The sequence below is a fragment of the Molossus molossus genome, unplaced genomic scaffold, assembly GCF_014108415.1.
Source record: "Molossus molossus isolate mMolMol1 unplaced genomic scaffold, mMolMol1.p scaffold_m16_p_12, whole genome shotgun sequence".
NCBI lineage: Eukaryota > Metazoa > Chordata > Mammalia > Chiroptera > Molossidae > Molossus > Molossus molossus.
In genome coordinates this window covers 70,923,480-70,943,253 of record NW_023425347.1, presented here as the reverse complement: position 1 = coordinate 70,943,253, position 19,774 = coordinate 70,923,480, and the positions used below count along the sequence as shown (strand labels likewise).

Sequence of the window (19,774 nt, the reverse complement as noted above, 5' to 3'; positions counted from 1 at the left end):
ATGTGGTTGTGGGAGGAGGCGAGTTCTACATTTACCTACGCTGCCATCTTGGCAGGAAGTCGTAATTTTTTAATTAATTGGAAATAATTTCAATGTATACTTGTTTTTGTTTTTAATCCTCACCTGAGGATATTTTTTCCATATATCTTCAGATAGAGTGGGAGGGAGTGAGGGGGAGAGAGAGAGAGAGAGAAACATCAATGTGAGAGATACACGACCCTGTCCAGGGCCAGGGACCGAACTGCAACTGAGGTATGTACCCTTGACTGGAATCGAACCCACGACTCTTTGTTTCTTGGGTCGACGCTCTAACTGCTGAGCCAAACTGGCTGTATTTGGCATTGTAATAGGTGTAAAGGCAGTAGAAGTAAGAAGACAGACATTTCAGTAGTCCCTGAAAGATTAGTCTGAATGAGGTTGATGACTGAAGAAGACAACTAGATATTTATGAAAATTGGAAAGACTTGGGGGCATTATATGTGAAAACCCTGAACCAACCACGAGCTTTGGAGACAGATTCACTGAACACCGCAATAGTTCCTGGAGCCACTGTGTGACCTTTGGACAAATAACAGCATGTACCTTGTTGGGCTGTTATCAGTAGTCTTTGTGGCTTCATGTCCTGAAGTATATTTACGTAAATATCCAGGTTGTTTTCCTTTGTTGAATTTTTAGGTACTGAGCCTCCTTTTAGTCACCCTTTGGAACAGAGGCTATAGGAAAAGGGGAAAAGTTTTTTAATCTTTACTTTCTTTTGTTTCCCTTCCTTCAAACCACTTATATTTAAACATACATTAAAAAATTTATATAAATATATCCAAACTTTTATTTTTAAAAAATTGGGATCATATCCTATATACTTTATTTATGCTTTTTTAACTCAGCAGTGGTGTTGAACATTTTTCTCTCGACTACATGTTGAGATACCTCATTATTTTTACTGGGTTCAGTATTTCATTATGTGGAGATATAATTTCTTTAACTTGTTATGAACTTTTATCTTATTTGTAATATTGTGGTGAGAGACACTAATAAGAACATTCTGATCTATTTTTTTTATATTATATTTCTACAAGTAGTATGCTGGGTTCAAACATATTAAAGTTAAAATTTGTATAAGTTTCTTTTTTTTATCCTCACCTGAGGACACTTTTCCATTTTTTGTTCAGGTAGAGTGGGAGGGAGGGAGAGAGAGAGAGAAACAGCGATGTGAAAGGGACACATCGAGTGGCTGCCACCCGCACGACCAACCAAGGCTAGGGACAAACTGCAACCGAGGTACGTGCTCTTAGCGGAAACTGAACCCAGGTCTCTCTGGACCGCAGGCCAACTCTAACCGCTGAGCCAAACCGGCCAGGGCAAAATTTTTATAAGTTTTGCTAAATTACCCTCCAAATAACCTGTGTCACATTTTGTTTACAGTAAAAGAATGTATAGTAGAATAATCCATCTTTATTAAGGGGCTTTCTTGTAGACTTTTAATGGGATTAAGGCAGTCAGTCCTGGCTGAACACATAGAGTCTTACAAGAATAGTATAGATTCAGTGTTTGTCTTCTGGAAATCTAAGGGCCAAATTTGTCTGGGAGACTGTCAGCTCCACTCATGTTGCATTGAGTTGGTGAGAAACTAAATAGGATGGAAGAAACTCGAAACTCCTAGCCTGCTAGATCCGGTCTCAGGGTGGAGAGTAGTGGGTGGCATGGTGGTGGATATTACAGAGAATTTTAATTTGGAATTCTCATCACCACCAAGGTGGTTGGAATTTTTATAGGGCTGCAGATTCTGACATGGACATGGAGGAACTTTACTTTGTTTTGGATCAATATACTTTTATCCACTTGATAGCACTGTATTTTTTCCTTAATTAATTAAGAAATAATTACAAGTATATTTCCTAAACTTTGTGTTTGAAGGTAAGCAGCTGCTCCCCTTGTCCAGCAGTGTACATAGCAGTGTGGGACAGGTGACCTGGCAGTCTTCAGGAGAAGCATCAAACCTGGTTCGAATGAGGAATCAGTCCCTTGGACAGTCTGCTCCTTCTCTTACTGCTGGCTTGGTGAGTGTTAATAAAACTGGTCCCTTGCTTTATGGATAAATTTTTGATTGTCATTTGTCATTGTCACATCTATTATTTTCCTTTTTAGGACTTTTTTAATTTTTCAAAGTGAAGAATAGAAAAAGAATGGAATTTAATTGAATACAGATTGTTCTCTTATACTGTAACTGATACTAATTATATACTGAGGATTATGAAAAAGATTCAGTATGAATATAATTTTAATGAATAAATTATCTGAGAAAGAGTTTTCTTGTAGAAATGATTCTAAATCTTGTCAAGTCATGTTGCTTCTTTGTACAGGTCTGTGGTATATATATTTAGTATATGAGGATAAGGAACATGTTTTGCACACAGTGGGAATTTCAGTATATACTGGGTGAAAGAATGATCCTTTTCTTTGTCTAGGCTTTGTATGATTGACAAGACCTAAGAAAGGTTAAACTGTGTAGTCTGGCAGGTTGTTTTCTGCCAGTGATTACATTTTGTAACCTTTTACCCTCAGTAGCCCTGTCTCTTTACTTATAACACTCATTGACTGCTAATCTTACACTCTTTCCTCTATCTATAGAACAAAGCACACTAATAATTTGCAGGGTACAGTAACAGAAACTTGTCATTAAAATATAATTGTATCTACTCTTTGGGAATATAAGTCTTTTGGGTTGGCATATATGGAGTAGAAAGCTTTGTTCATTTGTCCATTCTGGGAAGTTGGAGTAGCGGAAGAAGTTTTCTTACAATAGGTGGCAAGTTAATTTTTGGACGAAAAGATTTCCTTATATGACCTGAAGTTTGTTACTCTTAGGCCACAGAAAGAATTGGGGTCATTTGTGAAACTTTCCTCCTTCTACAACTTGTTATTTTGAACATTTCAAACCCGTAGAAAAGTGGAAAGAATAGTACAGTGAATACCCATAAAAGCTTACTTAGATTGTCCAGTTCAGTTGTAGTTTCATATTTTGCTGCTTTTGTTTTATCTGTGTGTATATAATTTTTTCCCTGAAACACTTTAAAGCAAGTGATAGACATTATGATGCCTCACTCTTAAGTATTTCTCCTAAGATCAAAGGACAGTCTCCTAAATAACTACAATATATGATTGGATTCAAAAAGTTCAATTTCAGTTTATTAATAGTATTTAAGATAGAGACCATATTCAGATTTCTCTACTTGTTCTTATGTTTAAGCCCCCCCCCCCCCCCACCTTAACCTCTGGAATTTAAAAAAAGTATATAGCTCCATGTACCATTATAGAGATTTTGTTCCAGTAGGTATGACGTGGTCCCATCTGTATTTTCTTTTTTTTTTAATCCTCACCCGAGGATATTTTTCCATTTTTTGTACAGATAGAGGGGGAGGGAGAGAGAGAGAGAGAGAGAGAGAGAGAGAAACATCGATGTGAAGGGACACATCGAGTGGCTGCCACCCGCACAACCAACCAGGGCCGGGGACAAACTGCAACCGAAGTACGTGCCCTTAGCGGGAACCGAACCCGGGTCTCTCCGGACCGCAGGCCGATGCTCTAACCGCTGAGCCAAACTGGCCAGGGCCATCTGTATTTTCTTTAAAGTATTTTACTGGATTCTAACATGCACCCTTTTGAGAACTACTGCCACTAGGTTAAAGCTAAATGTTTCAATAAGAATGTTATGCTCTACCAAGCTGGGGTCAGAATGTTTCCTTTTAAGGTGGTGTGTTGCAGAAAGAATTCCTGGACTGAGGTGGCTGGAGTCTTAGCCTAGACCAACTGAAGAAGAGTATTCCTGAATTACTTAAAAAACACACACAAAACCACATACCTTATTGAGATATAATTTATATGTTATACATAGAATTAACCCGTTTAAACTGTATGATTGATTTTTCATATATTTACATATATGTGCAGCCATCCCTTAGTCAGTTTTATTATCTTTTTAAAAACTTATCTTTATTATTGAATGTATTACAGATGTTCCCCCTTTTTCCCCCCACTGAGCCCCTCCTCCCCAATCCCGCTACCCTTCTTCCATCCCCACACTGTTGTCTGTGTCCATTGGTTATGCATATTTGCATAGATGTTCTTTGGTTTATCTCATTCCCCTCCTCCCTCCCCCCTTCCCTTTGAGGTTCATCAGTCTAACAACCACATTGAGTGGCTGCCACCTGCACGACCAACCAGGGCCAGGGAGAAACTGCAACCGAGGTATGCACCCTTTGCAGGAACCGAACCCGGGTCTCTCTGGACCGCAGGCCGATGTTCTAACTGCTGAGCCAAACCAGCCAGGGCTGGGAACTCTTGATATGTCCATTGATATGAAATGATAGCTTTGCAGGATAGAGTAATCTTGGTTGTAGGTCGTTGCTTTTCATCACCTTGAATATCTCTTGCCACTCCTTTCCAGCCTGCAAAGTTTCTTTTGAGAAATCACCTGACAGCCTACGGGAACTCTTTTGTAGGTAACAAACTGCTTTTCTCTTATTGCTTTTAAGATTCTCTCTTTGTCTTTAACCTTTGGCATTTTGATAATGATGTGACTTGGTGTGGACCTCTTTGGGTTCATCTTATTTGGGACTCTCTGTGCTTCCTGGACTTGTATGTCTGTTTCCTTCACCAAGTTAGGAAAGTTTTCTGTCATTATTTTTTCAAATAGGTTTTCAATTTCTTGTTTGCTCTCTCTCCTTCTGGCACCCCTATGATGCGAATGTTGGCACGCTTGATATTGTCCCAGAGGCTTCTTAACTATCCTCATTTTTTTTTTTGATTCTTTTTTCTTTTTGCTGTTGTGATTATGGTTTTTTTTTTGCTTCCATATATTCCACATTGATGGTTTGCTTCTTGGCTTTACCTATTTTGCTATTGATTCTCTGTAAATTACTCTATTTCAGTTAGTGAATCCTTCATTTCTGACTGGTCCTTTTTTATGCTGTTGATGGTCTCACTAAGTTCCTTGAAGGTCTCACTAAGTTCCTTGAGCATCCTTATAACTAGTGTTTTGAACTTTGTATCTGATTAATTGCTTATCTCAATTTTGTTTAGTTCTCTTCCTGGAGTTTTGTTCTTTTCTTCCATTTGGAACATGTTTTTTTGTCTCCTCGTTTTGGCTGCTTCCCTGTGTTTGTTTCTTTTTTGTTGTTGTTTTTTTTATCCTCACCCGAGGACATTTTTCCATTTTTTGCACAGATAGAGTGGGATGGAGAGAGAGGAAGAGAGAGAGAGAAACATCGATGTGAAAGAGACACATCGAGTGGCTGCCACCCGCACGACCAACCAGGGCCGGGGACAAACTGCAACCAAGGTACGTGCCCTAAGCGGGAACCGAACCCGGGTCTCTCCGGACCGCAGGCCGATGCTCTAACCGCTGAGCCAAACCGGCCCGGGCCTGTGTTTGTTTCTGTGTATTAGGTGGAATTGCTATGTCTCCTGGGCTTCCTAGGGTAGCCTATTATTGCAGGTATCCTGTAGGATCCAGTAGCACAGCCTCCCTGATCACCTCGGCTAGGCCCTCAAAGGTGTACCCCTCATGTGGACTGTACACCCTTCTGTTGTAATTGAGTCTTAATTGCTTTTGGCACGTCAGTGGGAGGGATTTACTCAGGTTGATCAGCTGCAAGGACTGGCTGTGCCCACTGACCACTGGCCTCTGACTACCTTGGAGGATCAGCTGTGTAGGAACCCACCACACAGAGCAAGACTTACTTTAGCAGGGCTCTGGTACCCCCTGAGTCCACTCATTGAGTGTGTTACTTGTGGAAGTGGTTGGGTGGTGGTGCTTTGATGTGGTCTGAAGCTGTCTCCTGCATGTGCTTACTCTGGGGCAAGGTCAGCCACTGTCTATGTTCTACCCAGGGCCACCTAGCATAACTACAAAGTGATCTGCCAATGGCTGCTGCTTGTGCTGGGCTTGGAGGTGCCCAGGAAAAGCCAAGTTGTGAAGCAAGGCTGGCTGCTTCTAGTGCCGGGCCTGGGACCACTTTGAGAGGTATGGGGTTCGCTGAGACCAGATGCTACTTGTTTGAGAAATTTTAGGAAAATCTGAAGCAGGATCTAAGACAGGCCAATCCTATGGTAAAACAGCTTGGATGGTCTTGAAAGTTGGGTGGGCAGGGCCTCAGGGAATAACCAGGGCAGGGGAAACAGTGTGAGCTAGGTTATAGAGTCCCAGATATAGCGCTGTCTGCCTGCCCCGTGGGAGAAGGGCTCACCAAAGGAACAAGGACCTCCACCTGTCTGGGAGAAAGATGCCTCTCTAGCTCTTACCCCGATGCCAAACAACTCAGTTCTTCACTGTATGTCTCTGGTGTCTTTCAAGCTGCCTCCCCCACAATGTGGCCTAGAGAGAGCGAGTCCAAGTAAGTCCATGTGCGGTCCCTTTAAGAGGAACTGCCTGGGGTTCCAGCAGCCTCAGCCTCCCTCAACCTCCTTCAGCCTCAGTTCCTGCTGGTTTTTATAGCCTGAAGTTATGGGGCCTTCTGTTTCTGGCACTGGAACCCAGAGCTGGGGGCCTGCTATGGGATGGGGACCTCTCACTCCTCAGGGAGGACCTTCACAGCCCAGGTATCCTCCTGATTTTTATCCACTACACGTGGGTGTGGGACCAGCCTGTCTGTTCCTTGCCCCTCCTACTAGTCTGGATGTGGCTGCTGCTTCTTCTTTTTTTAATCCTCACCTGAGGACAGTTTTGCATTTATCTTCAGAATGAGCTGGAGGGAGAGAGAGAGAAACATCTATGTGAGAGAGACACATTAAGTGGTTGCCACCCACACAACTCCAATGGGGGCTGGGGACAAACTGCAACCAAGGTATGTGCCCTTGGCGGGAACCGAACCTGGGACTCTCTGGTCCACGGGCCGACGCTCTAACCACTGAACAACAGGCCAGGGTGTGGCTCCTTTATTAATTCTGTAGTTGTCGGACTTCTATTCAGCTCGATTTCTAGAGGTTCTAAATGATGGTTGTTCTGTAGTTTAGTTGTAATTTTGATGTGGTTGTGGGAGGAGGCGAGTACTGCGTTTACCTACGCTGCCATCTTGACTGGAAGTATAGAACATTTTCATTGCTTTAGAAAGAATCCCTGTATTTTTTAGCTGTCACCTCCTTATGCTCCCAGCACCTCCAGCCCTATGTGACCACTAATCTTTCTGCCTCCATAGATTTGCCTGTTCTATACATTTCATATAAATTGAATCATAATATGTGTGTCTTGTGTCCAGCTTCTTTCATTTAGCATGCTTTTGGCTGTGACATTTCTGAAAAGTGTGCCCTACAATGTAATATTGTTAATAGAGTTAGGGAGATTTTATATATATATATATATATATATATATAATTATATATTTATATATATAATTTTACATAGACCAGCCTCCAAATAGTTTTTTTGGGTCAACAAGATTCACATAAAACAACTAATATTTATTTATTTTTTATTTTTTTTTTTATCCTCACCCGAGGATATTTTTCCATTTTTTGTACAGATAGACTGGGAGGGAGAGAGAGGAAGGGAGAGAGAGAGAGAAACATCGATGTGAAGGGACACATCGAGTGGCTGCCACCCGCACGACCAACCAGGGCCGGGGACAAACTGCAACCGAAGTACGTGCCCTTAGCGGGAACCGAACCCGGGTCTCTCCAGACTGCAGGCCGACGCTCTAACCGCTGAGCCAAACTGGCCAGGGCAAAACAACTAATATTTAGATTAAAAAATAACCTTGAATGAAATGTTAATTATAACTTAGGTAACCAAAAGGGGGACAGGAACTGTGCTGGGTATAATTATTGGGGCAATAACTTGCAGGAAGCTAGACTTGATTAGAATCTGGAGAATGCATAGCTAAAAACCTTAACGTAGCAAATATTTTCATTTTGAGGGCATATAGGTTATGTGTTTATGAAAAAAAATTTTTTTAAATCCTTTCCTGAGGATATTTTTCTGTTTATCTTCAGATAGAGTGGAAGGAAGGGAGAGAAGGAGGGGGACAGAGCGAGCGAGAGAGAAACATCGATGTGAGAAAGAAACAGGTCAGTTGTCTCCGATACCCACCCTGACTTGGGATGGAACCTACAACCTAGGTATGTGCCCTGACTAGGAATCAAATGAGCAACCTTTTGGTGTATGAGATAATTCTCCAAACAGCTAAGCCACAAGGCCAGGGCCTGGTTTCAGTACTTTTGGGTATATACCTAGGAGTACAGTTGCTGGGTCACATGGCAATTTTGCATGTAACATTTTGAGGAACCACTAAACTGTTTTCCACAATGGCTTCATCATTTGCATTCCTACCAGCAGGGCCTGAGGTTTTCAGTTTTTCTACATCTTCGCCAATTCCTGTTATTTATTTATTTTTAAAATATATATAATAGCAAACCTAGTGGGTATTAAGTGGTATTACTTATTTTAATTTTAATTTTGTGACTTTGATTATTATTTCTCAATCTGAGGAAGGATGAGAGAGAGAGAGAGAGAGAGAGAAACATCAGTGGGAGAGAGAAACATCTATTGATTACCTCTTTTTTTTAAGTATTTTTTATTTCATTTCTATTCTATTCTATTCTATTTTTATTATTATTATATTTTTTATCCTTACCCAAGGACATTTTTCCATTTTTTGTTCAGATAGAGTGGGAGGGAGAGAGAGAGAGAAACATCAACGTGAAAGGGACACATCGAATGGCTGCCTCCTGCACAACCCAACCAGGGACTGGGATAAACTGCAACCGAGGTACGTGCCCTAAGCGGGAACCAAGCCTGGGTCTCTCTGGACCGCAGGCCGACGTTCTAACTGCTGAGCCAAACTGGCCAGGGTGAAATGGCATATATGATTTTAAAGGAAGTAAATATCACAGGTATTACTTAGAACTTATTCCCATCATTCTTAACTTCTGTTTGATTATTCTTTTATTTCCACATGTGACTTCAAAGAGAAGCTCCCATCGATATTTCTTTTACCTACTTTTGTGTTATAAAGAGATTGTAAATTTAGCAACTACTCCTTTCTGCAACTCTGACTTTGCATTTTCCACTGTGAGAACTGAGGATACCTATATCTATGTCTTAATCAGTTTTATTAAAGTATACTTTATAAAGAATAAAGTTTATCTATTTTAAGTGTACAGTTTGGATGAATTTTTATAGATGTATATAGTTGTTATGACCAACACAATCATGATATAGACATAGAAAATCAAGGTGTAGAGATTTCTATCACCCCAAAATGTTTTCTTGTGTTCTTTTTGTTTTCTCTCCAATGCCTCAGTGCTTGGCAACCGCTGATCTGCTTTCTGTCACTCTGGTTTTTGTCTTTTCCAGAATTTCATATAAATGGAATCATACAATATATCTTTTGTGTCTGACTTATTTCACTTCGCATAATGGTTTTGAGATTCATCCATGTTGTTTTACGTATTAATTATTTTAATTGCTGAAATAATGACACTGGCATGGGTGTATCAGACTTTGTTAATCCATTCACCAGTTGGCCATCATTTGCATTGTTCCTAGTTTTTGCCTATTATGGAGAAAGCTGCTATGATAGTTTGCATGCAAGTATTTGTGGGGTTTATGCTTTCATTTCTGCTGGGTAAACACCTAAGAATGAGATTGTTGGGGTGCATGGTAAGTGTGTGTTTATCTTGATAAGAAACTGCCAAACTTTTCCATAGTGGCATTTTTGCATTTCTCTCAATAGTTGTTCCACATCCTTGTCAGTACTAGGTATTATCATTTTATTTTATTTTATTTCTTTATTTTTTTTATCCTCACCTGAGAACATTTTTTTTGTTGTTGTTCAGATAGAGTGGGAGGGAGAGAGAGAGAGAGAAACATCGACGTGAAAGGGACACATCGAGTGGCTGCCACCCGCACGACCCAACCAGGGCCAGGGACAAACTGCAACCGAGGTATGTGCCCTTAGCGGGAACCAAACCCGGGTCTCTCTGGACCGCAGGCCGACGCTCAACCGCTGAGCCAAACTGGCCAGGGCTATTTTCATTTTTTTCCCTCACCTGAAGATATTTTCCCATTGAATTTTAGATAGAGTGGAAGGAAGGGAAGGCAGGAGGGAGGGAAGGCAGGAGAGTGGGAGGGAGGGAGGAAGGGAGGGAAAGAGAGAGAGAGAGAAACAAATATTGATGTGAGAGAGACAAGTCACTTGGTTGCTTCCCATACGACCCTGACCAGGGCTGGGGATTGAACCTGCAATCGAGGTACATCCCCTTGAAAGGGAATCAAACCCGAACCCTTTGTTCCATGGGTAGATGCTCCAATTGCTGAGCCAAACCAGCCAGGGCTAGGTATTACCATTTTAATTTAAGCCATCCTAGTGGGTGTGTAGGGTATGTCAGAGTGGTTTTAATTTGCATATCTCTTATGACTGAGATTGAACTACTTTTTATGTGCTTATTTTTTTTTCTTTTACATTTATTTATTTTTGAAAATCTTTACTGTTGAATATAATACAGATGTTCCTCATTTTTTCCCCATTGACCCCCTCCTCCCCACTTCTGCCCCCCTCTCACCTTTTCCCACACTATTGTCTGTGTCCATTGGTTATGCGTATAAGTTCTTTGGTTTATTTCTTCCCTCCCCCCAACCCCTTTCCCTTTGAGGTTTGTCAGTCTAGCAATGAATTTGTACTTCTTAATCCCTTCACCTTTTTCACCCATTCGCCCAACCCCCCTTGCATATGGCAACCAACAAAATGTTCTCTGTATCTATGAGAATGTTTCTGTTCTGCCTGTTCACTTTGTAGATTCCATTGTTGATAGATATGTATTCATTGTCATTTTGTTTGTCCATATATTTTATCTTTTTCTTCAAAAAGACCCTTCATCATTTCATATAAAATAATGGTTTGGTGGTGGTGAACTCCTTTAACTTTTTCTTGTCTGGTAAAGTATTTATATGGCCATCGATTCTAAATGACAGCTTTGCAAGATAGAGTAATCTTGGTTGTAGGCTCTTGCTTTTCATCACTCTGAATATTTCTTGCCACTTTCTTCTGGCCTGCAAAGTTTCTTTTGAGAAATCAGCTGACAACCTTATGGGAACTCCCTTGTAGGTAACTAGCTGCTTTTCTCTTGCTGCGTGTAAGATTCTCTCTTTGTCTTGAACCTTTTGCATTTTGATGGTGATGTGTCTTGGTGTGGGCCTCTTGGGGTTCATCTTGTTTGGGACTGTGTGTGCTTCCTGGACTTGTATGTCTGTTTCCTTCACCAAGTTAGGAAAGTTTTCTGCCATTATTGTTTCAAATAGGTTTTCGATTTCTTGTTCTCTCTCTTCTCCTTCTGGCACCCCCAAGATGTGAATGTTGGCACACTTGAAGTTGTACCAGAGGGTTCTTACACTCTCCTCATTTTTTTGGATTCTTTTTTCTTTTTGCTGTTCTGATTGGGCGTTTTTTGCTTCCTTATATTCCAAATCAATGGTTTGCTTCTTGGATTTACATACTCTACTATTGAATCTTTGTAAATTATTCTTTATTTCAGTTAATGCCGCCTTCATTTCTGACTGTGCATCCATGATTTCTGACTGTTCCTTTTTTATGCTCTTGAGGCCCTCACTAAGTTCACTGAGGTTCTCACTAAGTTCAATGAGCATCCTTATAAGCAGTATTTTGAACTCAGCATCTGTTAGGTTGCTTATCTCCATTTCGCTTAGTTCTTTTCTTGGGGTTTTGTTCTGTTCTTTCATTTGGGACCTGTTTCTTTGTGTCCTCATTTTGGCTGCCTCTCTGTGTTTGTTTCTATGTGTTACTTAACGAGAGTTATGGCGCTCACTGAGACTAGATGCTGCTCGTTTGAAAGAATTTAGGAAAACCTGAAGCAGGATCCAAGACAGGCCAATCCTATGGTTAAGCAACTGGCAACAGCTTGGGTGGGCCGGGGCATCAGGGAGTCACCAGGGCGGGGCTACCAGTGTGAGCCAGGTTGCTGGAGTCCCAGATATGGCGACCATCTGCCGCCCCAGAGAAGGGTTCACCAATGGAACAAAGTCCTCTGACAGCACGTCTCGGAGAAAGCCCCTTGCCAGCCCTCGCTTCAGTGCCAGATAGCTCAGTTCTTCTCTGTATGTCTCTGATGCCCCTTGAGCTGCCTCCCCTCCAAGCTTAGAGAGAAAGAGTCTGATAAGTTCATGCGTAGGCCCTTTAAGGAGCTGCCTGGTGCTCCAACCGCGTCAGCTTCCCTGAGCCTCAGTTCCCTCTGGTTTTTACAGCCAGAAGTGATGGGGGCTTCTCTTCCTGCCACTGGAACCCTGAGCGGGGTGTCTGGTGTGGGATGGGGACCCCTCAGTCTTCAGGGAGGACCTTCCCAGCCGAGGTATCCTCCTGATTTGTATCCGCCACACGTGGGTGTGGGACCAACCCGTCGCCCCTCCGCCCCTCCTACCAGTCTCGATATGGCTGCTGTTTTAATTCCGTAGTTGTAGGACTTCCATTCAGCTTTATTTCAGGCGGTTTTGAATGATGGTTGTTCTATAGTTTAGTTGTAACTTTGATGTGGTTGTGGGAGGACTCGATACCGAATTTACCTATGCCGCCATCCCTACCCGGAACTCTTTATGTGCTTATTTGCCGTTCATATATAATTTATGATCAAGTGTCTGTTCATATCTTTCTTCCATTAAAAAAGTTTAGGTTTTCGCCCTGGCCAGTTTGGCTCAGCGGTTAGAGCGTCGGCCTGCGGTCCGGAGAGACCCGGGTTCGGTTCCCGCTAAGGGCATGTACTTCGGTTGCAGTTTGTCCCCGGCCCTGGTTGGTTGTGCGGGTCGCAGCCACTTGATGTGTCCCTTCACGTCGATGTTTCTCTCTCTCTCTCCCTTCCTCTCTCTCCCTCCCATTCTATCTGTACAAAAAATGGAAAAATATCCTCGGGTGAGGATTAAAAAAAAAAATGTTTAGGTTTTCTTGTTATTGTTGAGTCTTAAGAGTTCTTTGTGTATTCTGGATAAAAGTTATGTATCAGATATATGCTTTCTAAATATTTTCTTCTTGTCTGTGGCTCATATTTTCATTTTCTTACCAGTGTTATTTAATAAATATCAATATACAAAAATATGTGAATATTTTCTTACCAGTGTTTTCTAAAAAAATCAATATAAAAATATGTTAGTGTAGCATTTATCTCTACTAACAATTAGAAAATGAAGTAAAAATATTACTGTTTACAGTAGCCTAAAAAATGAAATAATTAAAGATAAATTTAAGAAATCACTTGCAAGACTAGTACATTTTAAACTACGAAACAGCCCTGGCCGGTTTGGCTCAGAGGTTAGAGCATCAGACTGGGGTCCAGAGAGACCCGGGTTTGGTTTCTGCCCAGGGTGTGTACCTCGGTTGCAGTTTGTCCCCAGCCCTAGATGGGTTGTGCGGGTGGCAGCCACTCGATGTGTCCCTTTCACGTCAATGTTTCTCTCTCTCTCTCTTCCTCCCACTCTATCTGAACAAAAAATGGAAAAATGTTTTCGGGTGAGGATAAAAAAAATAAATAAACTACAAAACATTACTGAGAGAAATTGAAAAAGACCTGAACAAATGGAGCAATATATTATGTTCATGGATTGGAAGACTCAATGTCATTAAGACATAATTTCTGTTGATCTATAGATTCAATGCAATCCCAATCAAAACCCAACCAATCTTTTTCAGAAAGTGACAAAATGATTTTAGATTTATATTGATGTGCAAAGGGCCTAGATTAGGCAATATAAATTGAAAAACAATACCAAAGTTGGAGGAATCATTTCAGCCAATTTTATAACTTTCTATAAAGGTACAATAATCAAGACAGTGTGATACTGGTAAGGATAGACACACAGATCACTGGAACAGAATAGAAAATCCAGAACTAGACAGATGTGCCAAGGTAAAGAGAAAAAGATAGTTTTTTCAACAAATGATGCTGGAACAATTCACATGGGGAAAAAATGAACCTTGACCCTTACCTCATGCTTTATACAAAAATTAACTTGAAATGGATAATTGACCAAATGTAAGAGCTAAAGCTGTAAAGCACATAGGGGAAAACATAGAAAATCTTTATGATTTTGGGTAAGGCAAAGGTTTCATAGAACCGAAAAAAAGAAAAAAGAAAAAAGAATAAGCCATAAGCAGAAAAAATAAAACTTGAACAGAAAGAAAAATTTTAGAGATAAGGACAAATTGAAGTGTGTCTAAAAGGAAATGAAATGGTGAGTATCAAGCAATACTGTTAAACTGTTAAAGAGGTGTTAATAGGTTTTGTTGTTTTTTATTTTATTTTCAAACACATCACTACCTTCTTTAGAGAGAGAAATCCAGAAGTCATGAATAGTGATATTTGCAAACAACTCATATGGGCTTCTCTATTAATTTTCCCTTCCTACTCAATAACATATATTTGAATGAAATGATTGTGAGTGCCTTATACTTTACAAAGGAAGTAAATACTTGTTCAGGCTGTACAACTCTGTTCCATTTCTTTCTCCTGCCACTTAGTAATCATAACCTTAGGGAAGTCACTGAACCTCTTTAATCCTCTATTTTTTCATCTTTATATCAAGATAATTATAGGGCTTTCCTCATAGAGTTTTTAGGATAAAATGAGACAATTCATGTAAAATAATATAGTTCCAGAATTTGTTGTAAATATAAACTAAATGATAATCTTTATTGCATGCCTTTAGGTACTTTAAATGGAAATAGTCTCAATTACTTACGTCATAGTTTATACTCATGGTAAACTTCTGGATTAGAGAAAAGAGAATAAAGAAATAAGAATGAGCTCTGACCAGTGGTTAGAGCATCGGCCCGTGGACCAAAGAGTCACGGGTTCAATTCTGGCCAAGGGCATGTACCTCAGTTCCAGTTCATCCTCAGCCCTGGTCGGGGTCGTGCAGGAGGCCACCAGTCGATGTGTCTCTCTCACGTTGATGTTTCTCTCTCTTTCTTACTCTCTTTCCCTCCCTCCTCTCCACTCTATCTAAAGATAAATGGAAAAAATATCCTCGGTGAGGGTTAAAAAAAAATACAAGGGATAAGAATGAACTTTAGTTTTTTACTTTGAAGGATAGATTGTGGTACCTTTAATTGAAATTTGGCATACAGGGAAAAAAAGAAGTTTGGGAGAGGAAATTAATGAATTTTACTTTTAGCATATTGATGATGGGTCATCTGTTGCAGATATCCTTTAAAGATAATTTATTGAGATGAAATTAAAATAACATAAAATTAATCATTTTAAAGTGAACAGTTTAGTAGCATTCAGTACATTCACAATATTGTACAACGACCACCTCTGTCTAGTTGTAAAACTTTTTACATCACCCAAAAGTAAAACCTCTTATCCATTTAGCCCTCCTGACCTTCCCTTTTTTACCCAGCCTCTGGCAATCACCAGTATGTATTCTGTCTCTATTGGTTTATCTGTTCTAGATATTTCATATAAATGGAATCATACAATATGTGACTTTTTGTGTTTGATTTCTTTATCTTAGTATAATGTTTGGATGGTCACTCATATGCAAGCATGTATCAGCACTTCATTACTTCTTGTAACCAAATAATAATTTCTCATTGTATGTATATAACAAAATTCATTTATCCATTTGTCCGTTGATGGACATTTGAGTTGTTTATACCTTTTGGCTGTTATGAATAGTGCTACTATGACCATGCGTGCACATGTACATGTTTGAATACCTGTTTACAATTCTTTTGGGTACATACCTAGGGTGGAATTGAGGAGTCATATAGTAATTCTGTCTTTAGTTACTGTTTTCTACAGTAGCTGCACCATTTTACATTCTCATCAGCAATGTACCAGAGTTTCAATTTCTCTACATACTTGCCAACACTTGTTATTTTCTGGTTTTAAAAAATTATTTTTATTATATTATCCTGGTGAATGTGAAGTAATAGCTTGTGGTTTTGATTTGCATTTCCCTAATGATGTTGAGCATCTTGTGTGTGTGTGTGTGTATTAATTTTTACTCAAGGATGTTTTCCCATTGATTATTATTATTTTTTTTAATCCTCACTCGAGGACATTTTTTAGATATTTTGTTCAGATAGAGTGGGAGGGAGAGAGAGAGAAACATCGACGTGAAAGGGACACATTGAGTGGTTGCCACCCGCATGATCCAACCAGGGCTGGGGACAAACTGCAACTGAGGTACGCGCCCTTAGCGGGAACTGAACCTGGGTCTCTCTGGACCACAGGCCAACACTCTAACTACTGAACCAAACCAGCCAGGGCTTCCCATTGATTTTTTAGAGAAAGTGGAAGGTGGAGCAGTTGGTGGGGAGGCATCGATCAGTTGCTTCCCGTACAACACCAACAGAGCCTGGGACCTGCAATCTAGGTACATGCCCTTGACCAGCAATCGAACCTGCAGGCTGATGCTCTAACCTCTGAGCTAAAGTGGCCAGGGCTAAGCATCTTTTTAAAAAATTGAATTTATTGGAGTGACACTGGTTAACAAAATTATACACATTTCAGGTACACAATTCCATGATACATCACCTGTACACTGTACTTTGTATTTATCACCCCAAGTCAAGTCTTCCATCACCATTTATTCCCTTCTATATCCTCCTCCACCCAATGTTGATTGCCAGTTGGTAGGGGGGTTGGGGGAATGGGTGAAAAAGGTGAAGAGATTAAGAAGTATAAATTCATTGCTAGACTGACAAACCTCAAAGGGAAAGGGGTTGAGAAATAAACCAAAGAACTTATATGCATAACCAATGGACACAGACAATAGTGTGGGAAAAGGCGGGAGGGAGGCGGGAGTCGGGAGGAGGGGGTCAATGGGGGAAAAATTTGGAACATCTGTAATACATTTTATGAGACTGACGCGCTGCCTACTGCGCTAAGGAGGCAACTTGTAATACATTTTACATTCAACAATAAAGATTAAAAAAATTGTTGAGGATAGTGTAAGGAGCCTCTGGGACAACTTCAAGCATGACAACATTTGCATCATGAGGGTAGCAGAAGGAAAGAGAGATAGAGAGACAGACAGAGAGAGCGCAAGAAATTAAAAACCCATTTGAAAGAATAATTATGGAAAACTTTCTTAACCTATTGAAGGAAATAAACATACAAGTCCAGGAAGCACAGATCCAAACAAGATGAACCCAAAGATGCCCACACTAAGACATCACCATCAAAATGCAATAGGTTAAGTCAAAGAATATTAAAAGCAGCACCCGGGCCCTGGCCAGTTTGGCTCAGCAGTTAGAGTGTCGGCCTGCGGTCCAGAGAGACCCAGGTTCGGTTCCTGCTAAGGGCAAGTGCCTCGGTTGTGGTTTGTCCCCAGCCCTGGTTGGGTTGTGCAGGTGGCACAACCACTTGATGTGTCCCTTTCATGTCGGTGTTTCTCTCTCTCTGTCTCCCTCCCACTTTATCTAAACAAAAAATGGAAAAATGTCCTTGGGTGAGGGAAAAAAAATAATAAAAATACCTTTAATAATAATAATACAAAAAGAGCAGCGCCCGGGTGGTGTGGCTCAGTGGTTGAGTGTCGAACCATGCATCAAGAGGTTGCCAGTTTGATTCCCAGTTAGGGTACATGCCCAGGTTGTGGGCCAGATCCCCAGTGGGGGGTGTGCAGGAGGCGGCCAGTTGATATTCATTCTCATCGATGTTTCTATCTTTCTCTCCCTTTCCCTTCCTCTCTCTCCTAATATCAATAAAGAAAAAAACTTAAAAAAAAAAAGAATATTAAGAGCAGCAAGAGAAAGTAGTTGGTTAACTACAAGGGAGCTCCCCATAAGACTGTCAGCTGACTTCTCGACAGAAACTTTGCAGGCCAGAAGGGATTGACAAGAAATATTCAGAGTGATAAAAAGCAAGGACCTACAACCAAGATTACTCTACCCAGTAAGGCTATCATTTGGAATGTAAGGACAGGTAAAGAGTTTCCCAGACAAGAAAAAGCTAAAGGAATTCACCACCAAACCAGTTATTATTCAAAATGTTAAAAGGTCTTTACAAAGAAGAAGAAAAAATACATATCTATATATACATCTCTATCAACAAACAAAATAAATGAACAAGCAGAACAGAAACAAATTCATAGATACAGAGAATATTTTGACGGTTGCCAGATGGGAGAAGGGTTGGTGGGGATGGATGTAAAAGGTGAAAATTAGAAGTACAAATTGGTAGTTAAAGAATAGTCACAGGGATGTCAAGTACAGTATAGGGAATATAGTCAGTAATATTGTAATGACTCTGTATGGTGTCAGATGGGTATGGGATTTATTGGGATGATCACTTAGTAAGTTATATAATGTCTAATCACTGGGTTGTACACCTGAAACTAATATTGTATGTCAACTATAATTGAAAAATAAAAATTATTTGAAGTGAACAAAAAATTATATTGTTTGTCCTTTTCTTGTTGAGTCATAAGAGTTCCTTATTCTTGATACTAGACCCTTATCAGATATATGATTTGCAAATATATATATGCATATATATATGTATGTATGTATGTATGTATATATATTGACCCGGCCCGCAGGTCAATCAGCGAGGACTCTAGAGGGGGAGTGAGGATGAGGAGGGACAAGAGACACGAGAAATGGAGACAAGACAGGGCTCTGATCAAGTCTCGTTTATTCAGGGGGAGTTCACGCAAGATATAGGGGGAAAACAGGTGAAACAGTTAATGAGTATCCCACCTGAAGCAAATTCCAGTAAATACCCCAGGTGGAACAAATGATAAGCAAAGAATGGAGTAAACAATTATCTAGAAGAATGCAGACACTGTATTCAGAGAGACCCCGCCCTGGGGCCAGAGACAGCAGAGCAGACTTTAACAAGATGGATACCATGCAAATGGTCTACCACTATATATTTATATCCTCACCCAAGGATATTTTTCCATTTATCTTTAGATAGGTGTGAGGGAGGGAGGGAGGGAGAGAGAGAGGGAAAGATTGATGTGAGAGAGACACATCCACTGGTTGCTTCCTGCATGATCCAAACCAGGGCTGGGGATCAAACTGCAACTGAGGTACTTGCTCTTGACCAGAATTGAACCTGTGACTCTTTGGTCTGCAGGCCGATGCTCTTACCACTGAGCAAAACTGGCCAGGGTGCAAATGTATTTTTTTTCATTTTGTATATGTCTTTTCACTTTTATTATAATGCCCTTTGATACATAAAAGTTTTGAGGAAGTCAGATTTATTTTTGTTGTTGTTGCTTGTGCTTTTGGTCTCATATCTAAATTCATTGCCAGATAATAGGTTAGGAAGATTTACCCCTATGCTTTCTACTATGAGTTTTATGGTTTTCGTTCATGTTTACTTCATTGATCCATTTTTAGTTAGTTTTTGTATATGGTGTAAAGTCGGGGGGGGGGGCTCTAAATTCATTCTTTTGCATGTGGGTATCCTTTTGTTAGACCTTCTTTTAAGAGTTAGAAATAGCCCAGCTGGTGTGGCTCAGTGGTTGAGCATTGAGCAGCACCCAGAGGTTGCTGGTTCGATTCCTGGTCAGGGCATTTGCCCAGGTTGTGGGCCAAATCCCCAGTGGGGTCATGCTGGAGGCGGCCAATCAGTATTTCTCTCATTGATGTTTCTATCTCTCCCTCTTCCTTTCTCTCTCTCTAAAAATCAATAATAAAAAAAAAAAGAGTTTAGAAATAGATGATTGGAGTAAAGGAGATCAATTTTAGAACTATAGATAGGGATTTGGAAGCTGTGGGTTAAGTCATCATGGAAGAAAATGCAGAGATTGAAAAGA

The 19,774-nt window shown here is 40.4% G+C and overlaps 1 protein-coding gene across 3 annotated transcripts in view; it reads left to right on the top strand.

Moving 5' to 3' along the window:
* Positions 1–19,774, top strand: part of MAST2 (microtubule associated serine/threonine kinase 2) — a 214,325-nt gene that overhangs the window by 35,727 nt on the left and 158,824 nt on the right. For all 3 annotated transcript variants that reach the window (XM_036255807.1, XM_036255809.1, XM_036255808.1), the window contains one exon: positions 1,915–2,057. In XM_036255807.1, the coding sequence (XP_036111700.1) occupies positions 1,915–2,057 (143 nt within the window). The remainder of the gene's footprint in view (positions 1–1,914; positions 2,058–19,774) is intronic.